Consider the following 21,509-nt stretch of genomic DNA (forward strand, 5'->3'; position numbering starts at 1 on the left):
CCTCCCCCTTCCTCACCCCACGGCTGTTTCTTCCCCAGCGCGCTGGCAGTCGGCCCAGACACATCGCTAGTCGTTAGTTGTCACTGGAACGATGTGACACGTCGCTTTGATTCGCGGGGAATGTTGTTGAAAGTGATCGCTCCTGCCGAGGAGACGCCCTCACTGCCGATAAATGGTCACTGAACAGCGTGTGAGCACAGAGATAAAAATGGCTGAGGAAATAAAGTAGTCATCCTTTAAGAGAGAATCAGCTTTCTTCTGTCGCTATCACGCAGTTCCCCTGCCGCCTCGCCTGATTCTGTAGAAAATGTTTGTGCCCTCTGCAAGTCTTGAACTTGACCCCTCTAAAGGTGGCGCAGGGTCCAAATCCTGTCGGGTGACCTGTTCCATGCCTCAGTGTGATCAAGATCGTTGATAACTTGAAGAGTCGTTCTCTAAACAAGAGTCACTGCAGGAACTCAAAGTTGAACCTCTGAGCTGTCACAGACACATTATTGGCTCGTCACAAAGTAGACTAGGCTGACTCAGCAGCGCGGCTATGTTGGTGTTGTGATGAGATCACCGGAGATTAGACAAACCTCTGACACATGACACTCATCGGCACGTAAACAAAGCGTCAGCGATTCCATCTATGATCTCAGCCTGGTTGGAGTTTGAAGTAGCTTTTGTATACAATCTCTGGCTTTAACTCAACATCTCACGTGTTGGTTGTCAGTGATCTTCATGGTGTGTGGTCTTCTGGAACGTGGGCAGGGAAGCCGGCTTTAGCACCTCTGGACTAAGAAGAGACTCGCTCTTCTCAACCTTTGTAGAGTTAACAGCCTTTCATGGGTCTCCATTGGCCCTTTCCTTGCGAATCTGGGATTAACCCTGGCACCTTGGCGTGATTATATCGAATGTGGATGGGAAAGATGTGTACGCTTGCATTGATTTATGTCGAGGGTGATGTGGGATGAGTTGGCGTGGACAAAGGTTCACCCCAGCTTCGAAGCGTAGGTGGAATCATGTGCCTGGGGCGTCACATAGCTGACCTCGTTCTCCCGGCACGAGTTTCATGAGCCAGTGGAAGAAACCGGGTGGACACGGTTTGTTGTGGAAATCAAGCAAATTGTCTTCTGATGCATATGATGGTCGGGCCTTAAACGGCATCCGGAGAAGGAGCTGGTGTGGAGGTGGGTTGTGACCTGTAAATTAAGGCTGTTAATGATCCACTCTGGCAGGATTCCTCTCTCTGATGAGGCAGCTGCAGAAATGGTTGCACCTCCCTAAACTCACCAGGTAACATGACAATGCTTCGCTTGCTTTTGTGTAAACAACATGAAAGATCAGCACATATTTACACAACGAGGCAACAGAGGCTGCCGCTGCCTTTTTGAAACCCCAAGAAATGTCCTGATATTTCATCCGTCTAGCATCTCAAAAGCCCAAATGAGATTATCTGCGCACTCTACTGTCTTAAAGAGAAATCTCCTCTAAAGTCTTTTAAAGTTGGCTTTTCAAGGTCAGCGCTCTGAGAAGATTCCTCCAGCCAATTCAATTAAAGACAAACAGACGCGTGCCGAGGTTTTCATAGGAATCAGACGAGCTGTCGACAGGTGGATAAAGGAGGAAAATACTCTGCCAGAGATTCGCAAGGATAACTCTCCAGCGGCTGCGCTCTCCTTTTCTTCCTTTGTCAGGCTTTGATTGTGGGAGGGAATATTCGGCGGCGGATGCCTCGTCCAAGGCGCTTTCATGAGCTCCGAATGAGAAGTTTCCAGAGGCGCATTGTGTGTGCTGACAGATAAGGGAGGCCAGGTGACAGATATTGTCTCGTCTCTTTGACTTGTCGGATTGAGCCTTTTCAGTTCGGCCTTTAAATAATTAGTTATTATTTTCCATCAGCCGTTTTTCTACCTGGCTGTCGAGCACTGCTGGTTTTCCTGAAAGGCACTGTATAAATTATGACCAGCCAGCGATGAGATCACAACAGCTGCTCGGTCGAAAAATTCACTCACGGTGTTATAGAGTTGATGAGTGTCGAGGTAAGGTCTGCACTTGAGCGTTTCCAGTTTGGGGACGGCATCATTGTTGCTGTTGGAAATGAGTTTCTTCAGCTGGTGGAGGAGCTGTAGGAGATCTTGTTTGTGAGTGAGGGAAGAGTGCAGTGTGATATTTGGACTGATGAAGTCAGTCATGATGAAGAGTTTTTTTTAACCATTTCCTTTCATAGTGACGACAGAACAATATCATAGATTCAAGCAGGGTTTTCCTCAGTGCTTCTTGAAGGGAACTTCTCTCCTCCATCCATCGGAAAGACGTTGATGCTTGACCAGATGTTTGGAGACAATGCTTCTTGACATGTAGTCAAGTTTCGAGTACTGTAAACGGAGTTCGTCCAAGACTTACACCACGTATTGATGGTGTCTTCTGTAAGTTTTATGTTGGGGAGGTATTGTGGTTATGTGCGACTTTGAGCTTCCAGCTGGCCGACTTCTGTTGCTGTGGACAGATTTTGATCAATTGAGTCAAGGGTCAGAACATTTTTTGCCAGGATGGCTGAAACTTTGCAATAGAGACACTCAAACCAACTCATCTTTCTTCCTTTGTAGTGATCGTATCATTCTCAATACACTGGACTGATAGATAAAAATGTCCCTGTAAATACCCACGACCGTGGCATCAATTTTGGTGCCACATTTGTCATTCTAAAGCATCCATGTTGGAACATCGACGTATGGCTCACTTTTTTAAAGTACATCCCACTGTCAACACAGTTTGTTGAGAGGTCTTGTGCATATGCTTTATTAGAGGTGAAATGAAGAAACACCTTTTCAGTAATAGTGGCGTTGCCCATGCAATACAGAAATAGATCGAGAAAAGAGACACATGCCATCTGTGGAATTTTGAAAACATATTCCGACTTTAAATAAAAAGCAGAAATGTCGCTCAGATGTTTGCTTCCTCTCCGGTGCCAAACAATGAAGCGAAACAATCCCAGCGCTGGCAAGCGTCCCGAACTTCGATGGTAAATATCATTACAGTCTGGCTAACATTTGGTCCGTAAAGAATTCAGGAAGTATAAATACGAGTGAGATTCGGAGACTTTAATTGTTGTTTAATGAAGAGCTGGATTGTTGTAGCAGAGTGTTGGAGGCCAGTCTGGTAGCTCACACACACGTTTCATTAACCTGCTGTTGGTTCATTATTGTGAAGGGAAGAGCCGCCGAGCACGTCTAATGGTGTTATCGGGGGTTGTAGGGCAGTGGCTAATTACTGTCTGCAGCACGAGCACTCAAGGACCGACGGGACCAACCACGACGGCTTGTGACAGGAGCTGTCCTCCCTGGAGTTTTCGGGAAGAGACATGATAGCACGGTGACTCATAATAGAATCACATCATCTCCGCAGCACGCGGGACGACACCAGGGGGACGCTGAAGTTTAGACAGATCTGTGACCGCATGCGACAGCCGAGGTTCTCGCAGTTTTCGTCTAAAAGAACACAGCCGTTTGTCAGAACGTACAGTGCGCTGGCAGGCCGCCATGGAGCTGTTGAGCAAGTGTTTACAGACAGAAGGGTGCCAGAATGTCACCATAAACTCAACGCACCCGCTCCCAAGATCGTCAACCAAACATTAAACCTAATGGAGCTCAACATATTTGGAGTGCAGCAGGATTTATAGCTCAACTAGCCACAAATGCTCTTCTCCCTATCTGTTGCTAGGAGACAGAAAACCAGCTGCAAACTGCCCATTTCCTGTCCACATTGACTCAAATAATAATTGTTGTCGTACAGAATTGAACTTAAAGCTCCTGAAAAAGTTGGTTGATTGAGTTATCATTGGCATGACATTCTTCCTGTCACATGGTATTCGTCAGACCAAACCAAATTTTAAATATTTGTTGTCATGTTCTACATTCATCCAAAGTTGAGTCGCCGGGGCTACAACCTGGCTCTGCCTCGGCGCCCCCTGTCCTCTAACAGCTCAACAGGGTGCCTCAGGGTGCTGCCATTTTATCCTCATCATCGTAGTTAGAAATACGTGACCATATCTAACTAAGTCATAAGTCATGTTGATATCCAAAAGGCTTGGCAGATCATAACACTGAAATGATCTCTCTTGCTGGAGTGGCACACACTAGAAGGGCTTCCTTTGCCCCAGCATTTGTCCTGAACTATGACAATGCTGGTGACGCTATGATCTAGTTTGTATCGAAATAGCTGCTTGTGTTTGTGTTTCTAGTCGTATTATCTCATTGATTCAAAGATCATTCTGTTCATCAATGCGGTCGAAGTCTTCCGTGTCCTCGGATGCTCGTCATGAATGTGTCATCCAGAACAAACTGTTCAAATGTCAGTTATGTTAAATCAGTATAATTCTTGTTGACTGCGACGATGAGTTTCCTCTGAGCTGTTTGCTCAGCTGTCACTCAGCAGATATGACCTGCAATGACCGCTGCAGCCGTTTTTTTTCTCATTTATCAATCAAGTTGTGAACTCTGGATGCCATTTTGGTGACGTGACGATTCAGGATTCTTTACATTGTTTGCTTGAATAAAAAAAAAAAAAAAGACCTCATTGAAAATTCCAGCTCACGGCCTTTGACCTCGTCGAGCAGACAGACTGACAAATGGACTCCATTAAAGCCATTTAAATGTCAGGTAAATGTGTGTATTGACTCGTGAGTCTCAGTCAGTGCTGGCAGACTCTAATCAAGGAGAGATAATGATGATCTTTATTGTGACGACGACTGACATCTGAACAGCAGTGGGAGTGAGAGTTTCTCTTGCAGGTTTTTTCTTATTTTAAAATTATAAATACACATATATATATAAACCATTTTCTGTATAAACATATACATTTCAAAGGTAAAAATATTATAAAATGGTAAAAATACCATTTTACAATATTTAGCATTGAAAATATGGTAAAAATATTATAAAATGGTATTTTATAATATTTTTATAAAATGTAAAATGGTAAAAATATATGTAATATTTGTAAATATATACATATATGTATATATAATTTAATTAATTTAAAGACATCCAATATAAAGCAAGAAAACAAATACACATTGGATTTTGTTATAAAAAGAACAGCATCTGAAGAATTGGACAAAAACAAAAATGTGTTGGTTTTATCGCTAAAAATGAATCACTAATGAAATAAATAATTCATTTGAGATCAAAACCAAAGAGAGAAATATACGGCGGGATGATGATAGGAAAGGGTTCCTCACTCTTCGACTCAGTCATCTGGATTTTCTTTCAAATAAGAAAATGGGTCAGGAGCTGTCAAACAATAATTGGTTTTAAAAATTAATGGCATTAATGCTTCTCTTCTCCTGACGAACCGGCACCACTCCAGAGTCTGGATTGATCTCACATCGGTGGGAAATTCTCGCTCTTAGCGCTATTTCCCCGACACTTAGTTGAAGGAGGTGACTTGGGGTTTAAAGATCGAGATATTAAAAACGATATTGCAGCCCTGCAGACTAATAGGACTCAACGTCATTTTTTCCAGTTGTGAGCTCAAAATCTAATTATAAGTAAATATTAATGAGCTTTTTTTAAAAACTCCAGCAGGGTCAGTAGTTCAGATTAGCGCTTCTACTTTAGCACTGAATTAACGTTTTGCTTCCAGCTAATTCAACATTGATCAGTGACGTTTCTTAATGCTGCATTTTTAACTATAAAAGAGAAGGTGATGTGCGCAGGACAGGACGAGTGCTACCTGTGGACCCTGCGTGATTCGTCGCCATTATTCGTGAAGTGACGTGGTCTTCCAGTCCAGACCTTTTGTGGCACTGCTGAAGCACATGATAGTTTAGTTGCGTCAACATTGGCTAACATGCACAGGTTCAACCTGAAAATGAAGTCATGAAAGTTACAAAACTGAAGTTGACTTAGAATTCAGATTAAGCTAAATGACCTAGCTTAAACAAGGCTAGCTGATCGAGACAAATCTATGGACACTGACTGCTGTGATATTTTATGCTCCTCCAGCTAATGCGTTTGGATGACGTGGTATGTAGACTTAAGTTTAAATCTGAGGTTCTGCCTGTCAGTAGACCAGCTTTCAGTCATCGTCGACAGGATTCATGGTGGAGAAAGGTTGAGTTCCAGATTTCAGTGATTTGTAATGACACAGTAGCCAGAAGGTGCTGCCAGGAACATCAAGAGCTTGGCAGCAACAGAGATCTGGTGGCACTCCACCGCAGTAGTTTTTGATGGTTCCAGAATCTAAGAAGTTGTCGAGGTCCACCTGCACTCCAAGCGCGTGACGGCAACACCAAAGCAGAGTGAAGATGTTTGACTGGCCCAGATTCCCTCCCCCCCCTCCACCTCCAGAGGCTTGTGTTCAACCTTTCTTCTTCTCCTCCTAATGAGCTGCACTCATCTCCTAATTCTCCATCAACCTTGAATTATTCGCTCAGAGAAAAGCTTTTGTTCCATTTCTGGAAAAGAATGTAAATGTTTATTCCGTGATCAAACAAAGTTCCCTCTGGACTCCTTTCTGCTTTTGTTGCTCGGCGCTTCGACAAATGAGAAACTTCTCCACGTTATTAGGTCTTCACCGTCTGCTGACTTGAGCTGCTGAATCGTCACATTTTCAGTGTTGAGTGGAGAACACTTGGCTTCCATGTTTCTCCTCATGTGCCCGCTGATATAATATTTAGTGTCACTTCTTTGTTGTCTTCATTATTTTCCACATATTGTGAAATAAGGTGTTTTCTCACATTTATTTCAACTAATTTCACCAACTATTACTACTAATACTAATACTATAACTACTGCCCACCGGATATTTTTACGTAGTTGTTTTATATAGTAATTATATTGTTATTATTATTATTGAGTCAAGTTTTATTATGCATTTATGTAAGTTATAAAACAGAAAGCAAATTCTACGGTATTCATATTTGTTTCTTGCTTCCCATTGTTTCCAATTATTTGATATTTTGTGAACAATATGCTATGAAATGTGTTCTTTTTTCATTACTTTTTTGTACCTCATTATTGAGTATTATGAATATTTTTTATGCATTTGTATTTTCATTGAAGTTTTTCCTTTTATTTCCAGGTCTAAAATATACTTCAAAATGTTTTAACCTTTATTATATTTTTCTTTTTTTATGTAATGTTTCTATGTAATGTTCCATAAATTTTGTTTTCAGTCTGTTCACATATTAATCTTCTTTATTTAGAATGCCTTTCTTTTCAGCTTTAATATGATACCTTCAGCATTACAGCTCAAATAATTTTCCACGGAATTCCGTTATCTAACGTAATAATGACTCTGATTTTTCTCATAATGTGAATTCATAACTTTAAATTCACATTTCTGACTGAACATGCCCTCCTGCTGTGAACCGCCATGGTGGCGTTCACAGACTTGTCGACTCAGCTTTCTCTCACTTTGACTGAAGCTCTGCTTGTTGAGACCCAAACTTGAAACTTTCCAGCTTCGGCGGTCGTAAGTGACGCTGAGGGCTAATTCCACCGTCGTCGTTCGGTGGCGGCTGATAATCATCATCACTCGCAGGCCATTCAGACGCTGCGGGAAGTTGTCGCTTTATTTCCTCTCAGAATTCATCTCTGCTTTTCGCCGCCGCAGATTTAACTGGTGGAGCAAATAAAGCGGCGTGTTAATGGACCGCCGTTCGTGCTCGGGCCTGCGTGTCATTTCTCGGGGCAGTTTTGAACGAGCAGGAAGAGAAGCTCATTTTGTATGGTCTGAAGCTGAACGGCAAACAAGCTGACGGAGCGTCGCTGCGGATGGATGGACGCAGAAATGAGGGAGCTGTCAACAAAGGCAGCAGTTGTGGAGCAGCAAAGCTGCTCTCAGGATGTGAACCCGCTAACGCGGAAGTTTCACCACGAAAAATCAGCGCTGCTCGTGACTGTAGCAGTCAGCTTTGCTGCTCCACAACTGCTGCTTTTCTTTGGCTGGTGCTTTGTTGCTTCCCCTGAAGCGTCCGGAAGCATAGATGAATGATTAGACTGAGAAAGTTTGGTGATAGAACATCAACTAGTGTGCTCCTTTTTAGACTGAGAGTGCTGCCTCCTGATTGGTCCGTCTATCAGGAGGCAGAGATGATGCTATTGCTGTCATAATTTTTTTCCACACAATCTTGAAACATCAGATACTGTTATTTGTGAAATTTTATGGTTGATATATATGTAATTGTCTTTTTCCTTTTATATCACATTTTTAATTTTATATTTGGATATATATTTCCAGTAATTTATCATTTAAATAAAAAATTGAAATCTGTAATTTTCACCTTTTTTTGGTTCAATATTGGCTTATTTATTGTTTGGGGGGAGGCAGGGTTTATTTTCAAAATCTAAATAACATAAATTTGTACAGTTTTTCGATGACAACTTTGTCGTATTGCGTCTGCTCAGTTCTCATGTTTGTTCACTTGGATTGTGAGGCAAATCTGTTGATGATGTTTGTTGGAATAACCAGAATTTCCGGTCCACTTTTCACCTGTGGGCCCCGCCCTGTCTCAAAACTCATACAGCACAATGCAAAAGTGAATGGACTGATGTCGATAAAAACAGCCTTGAGCGGAAGTGAGAAGTGTCATGTTCTCAGTTGTAACCAACAAACTTCTCTGGTCTGATTTCACTCTTTTAATTGGGGCTCCACAGAATATGATGGAGCCAGGGCAGCGGAGGTTCTTGACAGGCGCAGCAGAGCACGCGCACGCGCGCACACACACACACACACACACACACACACACGTGCACGCTCGTCTTGGAAGTCATCCGTCAGTGTTGAACATGTCCGAGGAGACGGTCGGCTGTCGTGTCTGGAGCATGGAAACCTTCAGCAGTGAGGATTGATCACAGAGCCGGCTGTGAAACTCATTTATCAGTTCTGATGAGATTTAAAAAAAAAACCATGTCGTTTACTGGAAAAGCAGATTTCCGAACAAGATGCTTTCACTGCATCAAAGTGGCTTTAATGGTTCCAGGGTTTACTTTAGGACGACTTGTCTTGGAACAGACTCGTCTGGGATCTGTGAAGGACTCGATTATTTAGAAACATACTCTCTTGTTTCTTGTGTTTTTGAGCTCCACGTTTTCAAAGGGTTAACTGAGCAATGAACTGAGCATGCTCAGAATCGGTTTTGTGCATCTGTAAAAAATAATTATATAATTTGTTAACAAAATAAATAAATAGGTGAAAGGACAGTCTAAAATACAGATGAGATAAATAAGATTCATGAGCAGTGACGTTTGAAGATTTGGAGCCCACTGGCTAGAAAACATAAGTTTAAGTCTGAGAAATGGGGCTTTCATTCACGTTTCACTTTTCTCACACATATTGATCATCATTCCGAGCGCTATTCCTCTTCGCACACACACACACACACACTTTGAGTGCCAAAAGTTAACTTTGGTTCAGGTACGCGAACAAAAGGCCTTTTAAGTTGGACTCGAAAACCTCTCGCCGAAATTGGCTCCTGCTGCGGTGAAGGGCTGAGCGATCGATCGTGGCCTCTGGCTCCTGCAGGAAAAGACGGACGTGAGAATATAACAACTATTGTGTGCTCTGGCACAGGAATGAATTGTTCAGCGACAGCTTTGCGTTTCAGAGCTCCTGTGGAAGGGGTGGAGCCGCGAACCTTCACGCAGGCTTTTATTGAATGTCTTGGGGGAGCTGGTGTGATCTCTGTTTCAGCAGCTGTCAGCGAAGAGTTCAGAGGCTCGAAACGCTTCTGATGATGCAGATCGATGCTGCTTCTGTTCGCGTGGAGCCCGTTTGAAATGATGAGTATCGTCGCAGCTGATGTGGCAGACCAGACCAGCCAGGTCTTAACACACAGACTTCATATAACCACAACTTTATTCTGGCTTGCTGTTTGGAATATTTAACATTTTCCTCTGCTAGAAAACTCCCCTCGGTGAAGACCAGTTCTGCATCTCTCCCGATCAATTCAGGGCTGCGGGGGTGTTATCGGACATCATCCCAATACTGAATTCTAATACGTGAACCGCGGGAGGCGATCAAAGCGCAGTGATTTATTGCGTGTTCTCAGCCTGTTAACAGCGCCTGGATTGTCAAACCGGATCCGCACCGCTGGTTGATTGATCCCAAAATCACCACCGGTGACTGAATCCTGGACGATTGGTCCCTTCAGACCTGTTCGGTTGATATCGGCGTTTGTCCCCCAACTAAAATCCATCATCTGTCAATAAGAAAGCGTTCAGTGTGGCCTGGAGCGTTCCATTAGATCATATTGGAATTCATACAGTCACTACTATTAGCTACGTCTTTCTGAGTTTACCAGTCCACATCATGCTACAGTATTGTTAAACTACTGGACTGTTCATTATTGGGATGTTCTTATCCACTCTGCCAAGGACTCCTATGTATCGACCACGCTGGTTTTACTTTGCCAGGGTTGAAACTCATGACGTCCTGCTTCATCACCAGATAGCTATGTAAATGTCCCTTTTTTAATGTCCAAAAGGTGCGTCACACTTGTGTACAAAAGCTTTTGATTTAACATTGTTTGCATGGTGGTGCAGTGTTGGCACTGTGGTAGTTTCTTCTTCACTCTGGTTTCCTCCCACCGTCCAGTTCCATACTATTTTTGTGTCTTGTGTACGTGTATATGAATGTAGACAAACATCGCAATACTTGATTGTGTGATATTGTCTTCATGTTTTATGTCATTGTATAGATATTTAATACATAAATATTTTTGATATGCTGCTGCATTTTTGACAATAAAGCTTTCTGTCTGTGCTTCTCATAGTAATTTTGTTAAGTGAGCAGTCCACTGTTGGACTGCGATGTTTAACTGGAGTGACTGCATTTTCATACACATAGTATTGTACTGTGCTATCTAATTTTGCCCCTTAAAATAATGCCTCTTTCTAACAAATATTACAATACATTGCTGAACTTACAGCATTGCGATATAGTGTAATTTATCGTATCACCACTCCTGTATCGGGATACGTATTGTATCGCAAGATACCTGTGAATATACAGCCTTAAGTTATAGAAAGCATTGAAGTAGTTGACATTCACTCTTCTGTTGTGTATTACACACAATATATTTTAGTGTGTAGTGACTAAGCATATTGATTTTGCCTTTATATTGTATGTACTTAAAGGTTGTTTAGGGGTTGCTAAAGAGCTGGTGACATTTGTGTCGCCTTGTCTTGAACCTTAGGTTTCGGATCAATGATTAAAGTGTGTCAAAAACAGCTTCGCTCTTTGCTTTCTGATGCCATTTTCTTTTTCACACGCTACATCACCCACTGGCTCTGAATGTATTCTGCTCCCTGCCAATGCCATCGATTTGAATATCAAACACCAGTAAAAGCCACCTCTTCGGGTTTGTTTGAGCTCCATGACGCTGTGAGAGGAAGGTGGGCGGCATGGGGGCTATGGATCTTGGAGCTATCGAGTCAAAATATTGATGGAGAGAAGCCAGACCCTGTGACGCCGCAGCCGAACACTCATGTAAATGTTCTGCGGGCGACATCTTGGCAACTCAGACCACATTTATTTGGAGAAGTTGATTGGGCGTAAAGTGCACTTTTCTTTATTTATTCCGCTCTCCAACCCCAGTTAGCATCCCGCTGCGCCGCCTGTGGCCACGGCTGTTGTTGTTGGTGGTATTGAACGTTGCTCCAGGGCATTTGGGTGATAATTTATGGCGGTTCATGTTTTAAATCTACCCTCTAGCTTCTCCTCCAGTGTCTGCATGAGTCACATGTTGCATGGTAGTTTGTTAAACCTGCAGTTAACATGTAAATCCAGAACCTATCAGTACTCCACCGCCCTTACTGATCATGCCTGTTAACCCCTCCGAGCTTTTCCTGTACTCCTGTATTTGTTTGCATAGCCGCTTCTTCATCGCTATTCTGCCTTTTATTTTTTTAATGTAATCTTTTACTTGTGTGTACAAAAATGTACTTTGTTGGGCAGAATGCGATTTGTGCTCCAGCCTGAACACGAGATGTGTCTCTGTCTATGTTGTGTTTTTCTTGTACACTTAATGTTTTCTGTATATGTTTCTATGCTTTTTTTTTTTTGTATTTGTGTGTGATCTGTTCTGTTTGTGCCCATGTTTGCTGTGCATGTGTTCTTTTTGCTTTTTTGAATACTCACATTTTGTCTGAATACATATTGCATATTACATGTATCCCTGGTTTTTAAATTATAGTGTGTCTACTTGAATGGCATATCGACTCAACTCTACAGAGTCTAGGTGTGGGCGAACATCTCCCTCCATCCTGTGGTTGTCTGTAAACACTATATTGTGTGTATACCATCTATTATTGTATATCTATATCTGCAACTGTGCATACATGATTGACTTTTCCTTGTTTACGTCTTGCTGTTGGCGTACTTGTATCTTCATGTGTGTTTGTGTACTTTTGTCTGTGTGTTTACAAATGTGCTTAAATGTTTCCGTATTTTTGTGTGTATTCATGACATGAGTGTGTGTGCCCACTAAAGAGCGTTTGTCCTTCAAGTTGTTGTATATTCTCATTTGTGCATCTGTGATACACCTGCGAATGTTGATCTTGAATAATCACGCCGTACTAGCGTTCCTATACTGTGCTCCAGTATTTTGTGTATTTTCTTGGCGTGTAACAAGTCAGATGTTTTTGTCCATTTTCTCCTCACCAACACCTCCAACCGTGTTCCCATGTGGTCGATCATTCCTGGCGTCCTTTGTTCTGGAAGTTCCCTCTGATACCTTCATCATCACCTTGTTTCTGCGTCCACCTCCCTCACAGAGGTAGACAAAGCAGCGGCGGCATCATTAGCAGCTCCCTCACAGAGCTGGATATTAATTATCCTGTGTTCTCCTCATTTGGCCACTCGTTTGCACATGTACTGTAAATGTCAGCGGAGAGATGAATGGCAACACAAAAAACCCAGCTTGTAGCCTTTATGCAGCAGAATGTCACGGGGAGCTTGTAAGAGATGAGATATTGGTTTTGGCTGGCCTCAGATTCTGGCTCCTTGGATGCTCCCAGAGGCTGGAAAACATTGTCAATGGCATCTGTGTTTAGCAGCTCATTAGCGATGTGAAGCCGAAAAAATATTTTTTAAGATTCTTGAGCGGCCACCCGAAACAACTTCACTGCAACATTTGGGTTTATTTTTGGAGGAAAAAATGGTAATTAAGAATGAACCTCCGGACAGAATTCAACCATTAACACAACTTTTCAAAGTGATTTTACTGGCCACACATTTCTCCTTTGTGTTTTTGAGGGTGCATATACCAGAAGTTGATGTTCAACTTTAATGGTAACTTTAGCAGAGTAAATAAGTTCAACTTTATTTATTTATTTATTTTTTACTTCAACGCTGCTAAGGTTAGTACGCTATGCTGAACATGAGGCCAATTGTATTCTAACTGCGACACCTGGGATGCTAATGCTAATACAGTTGCCTGACCCCGTCGAACTTGTACTCGATTGCTAGAATATGACTCGGAAATTAAATGAAAAGTAAAATTTGCTGGATTGAAGAGAGTATTGGTGCGAGTAATTGCGCTCGGAACTGGGAAGTTCTTAGTTAGTGATGTAGGATTTCCCAGTCAGAAGGTGAGAGAATCCTCACCACCCTTTGTACAATCCACGATTGCTTGTCCGAACATAAACAGGAAGTATAAGTTTTGAATCGATGTTGCAAGCAAAGCGTATTTATGTCTTTATGTCCGTTACTATTGTAAGACATGCGTGAGAATAGCTTTCGTGGACACCACTATCTCAGCTGTGACATCGTTCTCAACTCCGACCTCCCACCGGTGACTGTAACGCAGCATTAGGTTGGTCAGTGAAGCTATAAATGACACGAAGATGTCACTAGTCGTAATTAATATATGCATGTAAAGGGACGTGATTTAAGGAGGCACATAAAGAAATTCACTCTCCACTGTTTCATACACTTGTGCTTTCATGATATGGTTGTGGCGCTTAACAGTTAGCGTTTGCTTGTAAAACCGGCTGCATAGGCAAGTTCAGTTGTTAATAGTGATGTCTGCTTTGGTCTACACCTTTTGATCCTGGAACTTGGTTGAAGATCCTTTTTAAATCCCACTCTTGAATGGTTTCTCAGGGAATGGAACATAAATTTACGCACCTCTCCCGCCTTAAAAACAAGCCCTGACAGAGTAAAAGCCACCTTTTATAACGTTCATTTTTCACTCAATATGAGCTCGTCTTTGCTTTGCATTGTTCAGCCCCTTTTCTTCCGATTTACGAGTGGATTGAAAAGCTCTTTGAGGGTTAAAGCTCACATTCTCACCGTGGCCTTTTAGGTACGAGGAATAAAGCGGTATTCGTATGAATCGATCACACGCCAAGCTGGGTTGAAGCGGGGCTCTAATGGCTGCTTGCTGTCATTTTGCAAGCAGCTTGTAAAAAGGATTAGGGGCTTTCTCAGCGGAGTTGAAGCGCATGAGCGGCAAACTTCTGTTGCAGACGAGGAAAATAGATCAATGGATGCCTGATGGCGGCGCAGTTAGAGAGCGCAATGCCTAACGATGATGGAGCTTGGACACTTCATTCTTGTCATTGTGAAACTGGACTGTCATGGTGCTAATGATGGTAATGTATGTTGTTGTCTGCCACCATAGCGATCCTTCACTCCGTCTCACTTAAATGCATCTCCGTCTGGCGGATTCTGTTATGAATGCCACCAGGGAGAGAGGAGAGGTGGAGGAAATTAATTTATACAGTCGTTCATTTGAGCTCCGAGTTAATGGGCGAAGAAAGCATAACCGCCTGAATGTGTTTCTTTTGTTGCAGGCGACTGTAACTTTGCAAAGCCGCTGGCGGCGTGCGGCTACAGCCAAGGCAGAGACGATGACCTTGACTGGGAGCAGGCCAACACAAGAGAGAAGTCCTCATCAGATCCGTGGATGCCCTCAGGTAATGACAGCCACTTCAGCTCGCTGGAGAAGAAGAATGAGGATTCTAATAGTCCTGTGTCTAGTGGAGAGACAGTTAGCGGAGCTGTATAATAGAAAATAAGCTGGTGTATTAATGAGCCGCTCGAACCAGCCATGGAATTAGGAAACTGACACTTTTCTGAAGACCCTGAGTCGCTATGAGAGAGACAGTTTAATGTATTGGGGGTGTGACCTTTAGCACTCGCTGGAGAGGTTCAATTTAAGGCCATCTTTCTCTCGACAGGAGGGTTTCCTGCCGATGGCGCCCATCAGGAAATGTGTAGTTCCAATTTATATCCTGCATGACAGACTTTTGGTTGCTTGGATATGAAGAGGAAGTCTGTACATGGGAAGCTCGAGCTTCAGCACCTTTATCACCTCTCCTATAGTTCCTTTTGTCGACCACAGGAGTGATATTTTCACCTATAGCTATAAGCTAATTGGGTGTTCAAGGATTTTGAATATTGAGAATTCATTCCATTCTTACACTGCAAACACTGTGGGCTTTAGCATTCTCACTCTTGAAGGCCCATTTATGCTGTCTTTACATACAAAAATGTACCCGTCTGTTTCAAAGGTTGCCTTCTTTATGTTGGTATTGCTGTTCACCTATATATATATATATATATATATATATATATATATATATGCACCAGGGGGATCAGCGCAGAGTCAATGGTTTATGACGGCAACTAACTCCAAAACAAACATGGCGACTGTGGACGAAGTATTGATAATGTACTTCTTGCACAAAAGAGGAAAATGGAGGCAGCGTTGTAGGAGGCAGTGGTCGGTGAGTACGTTAAATATATTGTGACTGCAGGACCGACAGTTTCCGCCATTTTTATGTCTTCTTCGTGTCTTATTGGAGCTACGTATCAGTAACAGCAACACTGCCTCACATGGTTTCCAGTGTTACTGCTCCGTTTGGTCCATATCCGTAAGCTAACCCCCAGTGCAGATGACTTACTTCTGTGCTAAAATCCATTTGGAAATAGTTTCTATTTGACGCCGTATGATTCAGAATGTGCTGGGTTTTGTGCGATGATGCTATATCTTGTGCCACATTAGCATTGATGGCCAAGTGGACAATTCTGAAAGACAGTTGTGGCTGTGCTGTGGTGCCGCAGCTGTGCTGGGAAGGATGAGAACGTTGCTTAAGTGTAATTAAAAGTCCAAACAGAAGCACAAAGTGCCTGGGTATTATTTTCATGAGGTCTCCCTCCTCCACGCTCTCGCAGTGGAGAATCCATCCCACAGCCACTTCGGGACGTTCACTAAAGCGTCGTTTGATATTCAAATAATGGGTTCAATTGTAATTAAAGCGGCCCTTTTACATCTGCCACCTATTGAAATGACTTAGTCCGCTTCCCCTGCATTCCAAATCAGCTGTTTATTGTTGTGATGTCAATTGGACGGCATCGTCCAGCGAGAGGCTCTTGAAGATGAATGGATTGGTGTTTGTTTTTACTTTAACGCTGCAAACTAATGGATGTTGTTTCCCTGCGTTACCTGATGAGTAGCCTCCCACAGGCTGCACCCCCGGATAGATTGCACTGGGCCTCCTCGCTGACAGAGGGGGAATTAATTAGTGGACCCTCACTAATTTTAAGCAGCCGGTGCGCAGACCTCCATCAGGATGATGTGTGGCGAAGCACCCTGGAGAAATTAGTCTCCTCCAACCGGAAGTGTCGACTTTCTCCCTTGCTATTGATTCATGTCGGGACGAATCGAATGGGCCAAAGGTTGCAGCCCAATCTGGAGAAGAGCGACCCACAAATTAACACCCAGCACACAGTCTTATCAGCGCAGGCCTAGGTGGTGCGTGTCTCTGCACTCCACTTGTTTTCCGTCCAGAGTTGTGTGTAATTAACAGCGGGTCTTTCTCCATCTCGCGCTGTGAGCACTCAACCTGCTGCGCCAAATTGTAATCTCTTCTATCTGAGCGAAAGCAATGTGCAGTGTAGTGCACTCGACGAGCGAAATTGTTTTAGGGCTGCCGGAGAGAAGGGCGATGTGGAGAAATGCATTTAGGTGAAAGCTACACTGATGGAAAAAAACCCAAGATGTCTCACCTCTGATTGCTGCCTCACTCTCAACCTGTACTTATGAATGGCCAGCAAATCGACCTGGTTGTGGAGAGCATCCGCCCTGCCTGCTGGGAGGCCAGGAAATGGAATCTGATGTGTAACCAGGACAGCTGGAATTGGCCAGTGATGCTGTGTTGTTTCGCTCGGAATTGAAATCTTTTTATGTGCCAATAACAAACTATTTGAAAAAGTAATGCAATCTTCAGCGCCTTATCTGTTTTTAGATTTTGGCTATTACAGCGTAGTACGGTGCCAGACAACTTTTGCATGTCGTCTTTTAGAGTGCTTTAAGGATTTATTCAGATTTTCAACTTGAAACTGGAAACTGTTGCTACGTGGACTGTTTAGTGTTTCCCAGTGGAGATTCTACATCCTAGCAGGTCTGGATTTACAGCGGTTAGCAATGGGAGAATTGTGAAAGACCCACTACCACAAAGAGATGGCGATAGAAAAAAGGGTCGATCTTAGAAATGCGTAGTTAGCCATCACTAAAAAAGCTAATGACGTCGCTGCTGTTTTTCTGTGTTTAGATGTTGCGTGAGATTCGCGTGAACATATTAATATGCTCTACATTATTTGTACAGGGGAAAATGTTGAACCATTGGTGATTGGAAGTTTGATATTTTGAAGTCCAACTGGAAATTAAAGGCTCTCAACCTTTGTCCCCCTTATCGTTGGGTAAACAAAAACACTGCTGACACTTAGCATCATGATCATTGGAAACCAGTCACAATTAAGTGACCACCATTAATTTACCAAAAAAAATACAACCGTAGAAATAAAAGTGATAAAGTCTTGGTTGAAAATGATACGAACTCAAATGATATATAACCAACCAAATGGTCCCGAGATGCAGATGCAAGGAGAAGAAGAAAGTTTCCACTCCAAAAAAAAAAAACAAGCTAGTTAGCACTAGCTTAGTCTTCAATATGGAATAGCAGCACTCGACTCTGAGTCTCTGCCAGATGACCGAGCTCATCGCAGAGTGAAAGCTAGTGATCAGAACTAAAGGTTACTGGTGAATATCAGCTTCCTCTGCGACTGGCTTAGAGCTGACACCAGATTATACGCACGTCAGTAATCCGGTCCATCACTTTTTCAGATAAGTGATCTTGACTTGCTGTCGTGTCAACAACCCGCCTGCCGTCTGGCAGCTGCTTTCGCGAGCCACAGCTGCTCCAGAACCTTCTTTGATGCTGTGGTAGATGTTGCCAGCAGTTGCTTCTCCCGTGGGACTCGTTGTGGGGAATATTGGCGCGAGCAGGAGAAGGAAGGTCCTCTAACGCAGATTAATTAGCCTCTCTTTTTTTCTATTATGTTTGGCACAATAGAGGAAGCGGCTCCAGCTAAATGACTCGCCGTTTTACTGCTAAATATGTTGCGGAGGGAAGGAATGGGGTGTTTTGTCTCAGTGTTGATAGCAAGCGTTGGGTCGATAATGACACCCGAACAATAGCGAGAGGCTGGCAGAGCGACATTCTGCTCAGAGGGAGATTTCACTCTCAAGCAAGTTACTTTTACAGTTGAATATCGAGCCCCTCGCCGAGGAACGCCACTTCAGGAGAACGTGAGTGAAGGACGTCAGAAATTGAATCAGAATGCAAATGGAATCAGCGAAAAGATGGGATTTAGAGGGAGGCGGAGCCAAATAAGCTAATTGCTTTAGAGACTTTTGCAACTGGCGTCTGAATCCAGCCCCAGAAAGGTCAGGGGGTTAAGGAGAAACACGGTGATATAATTAGAGGATAAAACGGACTGGCAAATGATGACGTGTGATACATTTGTGAATTAATTCCTTCAGGCGTTTTTCAATGGAGCTTGTGGAAGAAGGGAGGAAGTGTGTGAGTTTTGACCCGACTGGATTTTAGCCAAATGCTCTCTAAGAAGGATTAAAGATAACGGTGTTGCCTTGATTATCATCTTTCATAGCCTGCAGGGAGAAATGCACACGTGTGAGACTCAGGTGCGTTGAAGGTTACAAGGCAGCACTTTGATATTTATAAAGGGGTTTCTAAGTGATCAACTGGAACACAAATCCATATGGTGAAGGATAGTTGCATGAAGACACATGCTTCAGTAGTAAATATTTTTCTTTATTATAGAAATGAAATGAATTTTAAAATGTAAATTTGATTTAAAAATAGTCTAAAGTAAACATATACAGTTTTCTTATTTGATAGAGCTGAAATCTATATCAATATCTATGTCTACAGTATGTACTTTACATATGTTCATCACTCATATTAAATATCAGCTTCATCTGATTATCATCATGGATCTCCTTTGTATTTCTATGATATAATATACCGTAATCTCTCGCCACATTCTAGGTCAGCCGTGGTACTTCGCCTATTTTTCTCTATCTGTAAAATAGATCCACATCTTTTTATAATATCTAGGTATCCTTCCGTATTGAAAGATTTTTGTCACTTTTTTTCCCCATATTCTAAAACCACTTTATTTTCATTCATATATATATATTAGGGCTGTCGACGTTAACGCGTTAATCTACGAGATTAATGTGATTGTGATTAACTAATTAAAATAATTTGACGGCGTTAACATAATTTATGTCACTGCGCATGCGCGACTCCTGACACCGAAGCCGGAAACTTTTGGACATCCGGGTCTTGGTTTTGCGTGTAATCTACTGCCGCTAACACCAGATTGGATGCGATGGAGAACGTTGGAAGAGGATTATTGGATGGAACGGTTTTTTTTTTCAAAACGCTGAGTGACGGAACAACAGACCGCTCTAAAGTTGTGTGCTCAATGTGTAAGTCTGAGTTCCGCTACCACCGTAGTACGTCCACGCTACGATATCATTCGAAAGCGAAACACCCAACGGAAAGCACCGCATCTTCTGCCAGCCGCCGGACAACGCTCCCCGAGTACAGTCGGTCAATCTCCAAACCTGTGAAAGAAAAAATCACGAATGCTTTGGCGGTTTGGGTTGCCGCGATTGTCGGCCAGTTAACATTGTGGAGGATGCTGATCTACCCTGCGCTGCTCACATTGTGCAACGGACAGTCACCGTCGCCCTAAAAGACTGCGGTTTTGAAAACGTCCTCGCTAAAAGTCGGAAAATAGTTGGACATTTCAAACACAGCCCATCAAATGCTCGTGATTTAAGAGCACAACAGACTGCACACGGACAGCAGGTTTCACTGTCAGGCCACACTGTCCAAAAGAAAAGAGCAGCATTGACTCCAGAAGATGTAAATAAGCTTGTGTGTCTCAGTAACTGGCTGCAAGAGAAGCAAAGTTAAGCCTAATTCAGTGAAGAAAGCAAAAGAGATTTTCCTAGTTTAAAGTGTTAAAGTTAAAGTGTTTTTGCACTATACCAATAACAATGTGAATGTTTAAGTTCATTTTGAGCACTTGATATACTGTTAGGTCACTTAATGGTCTTTTTGTGGCAATATAGTTGTTCATTGTTTGAGATACCAGTGGATGTGTTGTGATGGGTAAGCTGCGTCATTTCATAGAAGAAGCGGATTTGTCTGTTCTTGGTTTTCTTTAGTTTTATTTATTTATTTATTTATTCAATTTTATTTTGATGTTTTTTGGCCATAGCATTGGTTTGTAGCTAACAGCCCTTGTGATTTGTATTTGCCCTAATAAAAGAAAACTAAATAAAAAAATTACAAATTACTTGACTGGTTTACTAATCTCTTTCAATCTACATATCTTAATAGTTTTGTGTTTGCCTGAATACACAGACTTTCAACCTTTAATCGCGATTAATCGCGATTAATTAATTAAGGAAAATGAGATTAATTAGTTATTTTTCTTTAATCTATTGACAGCCCTAATATATATATATATATATATATATATATATATATATATATATATATATGCCAAAAAAAGGAAGGATATTGTAATATTATAAAAATCTGTACCAAGGCTGACCGAGAACGTGGCGAGAGATTACTCTACTTGTATATTATATCATAGAAATATATAGGAGATCCATGATGATAGTCATGATATAGTCAGATGAAGCTGATATTTGATATGAGTGATGAATATGTAGGTTATATAAAACATACATAACAGTAATAAATAGCTAGTCAAGGTTGTTAAAAATGTGGGGAAATATGGGCAGATTGAGCAAAAATAATCAAGTATGAAACGATATTAAAGGAACGAAAAATTAAAAGTACAACATAAATGAAAGCAAGATCTCAATGAATTGGTGACAGAAGACATTTTAGTTCTTCAATGACGTCATCTGGATTTGAACCTAGCGGGTCACATTTGGGCCCCGAGCCTCACCTTCATCTGCATAACAAGATTAAATTGAGGCTCTTTCTGAGACATTCCCGTCACCACGGTCCAAATTTGTCTTTTATTCCCTCCATTAGCGAGCGTCGTGTGTAGAATGATGTCTAATGATGCAGCTGTGCGACTCAACGTTTGGTAATGGCTTTTTATCTGTCGCCGTTATACGACCCATTTATCGCCACAACGAGCGCCGCATATTC

At 42.3% G+C, this 21,509-nt stretch overlaps 1 protein-coding gene across 7 annotated transcripts in view; it reads left to right on the forward strand.

Annotated features, from left to right (window-relative positions):
- LOC128769573 (receptor-type tyrosine-protein phosphatase mu-like) overlaps positions 1-21,509 on the forward strand; it is a 136,171-nt gene that overhangs the window by 16,740 nt on the left and 97,922 nt on the right. For all 7 annotated transcript variants that reach the window (XM_053883394.1, XM_053883395.1, XM_053883396.1 and 4 more), the window contains exon 2: positions 14,787-14,909. In XM_053883394.1, the coding sequence (XP_053739369.1) occupies positions 14,787-14,909 (123 nt within the window). The remainder of the gene's footprint in view (positions 1-14,786; positions 14,910-21,509) is intronic.

This window comes from Synchiropus splendidus, chromosome 13 (assembly GCF_027744825.2).
Source record: "Synchiropus splendidus isolate RoL2022-P1 chromosome 13, RoL_Sspl_1.0, whole genome shotgun sequence".
Lineage (NCBI taxonomy): Eukaryota > Metazoa > Chordata > Actinopteri > Syngnathiformes > Callionymidae > Synchiropus > Synchiropus splendidus.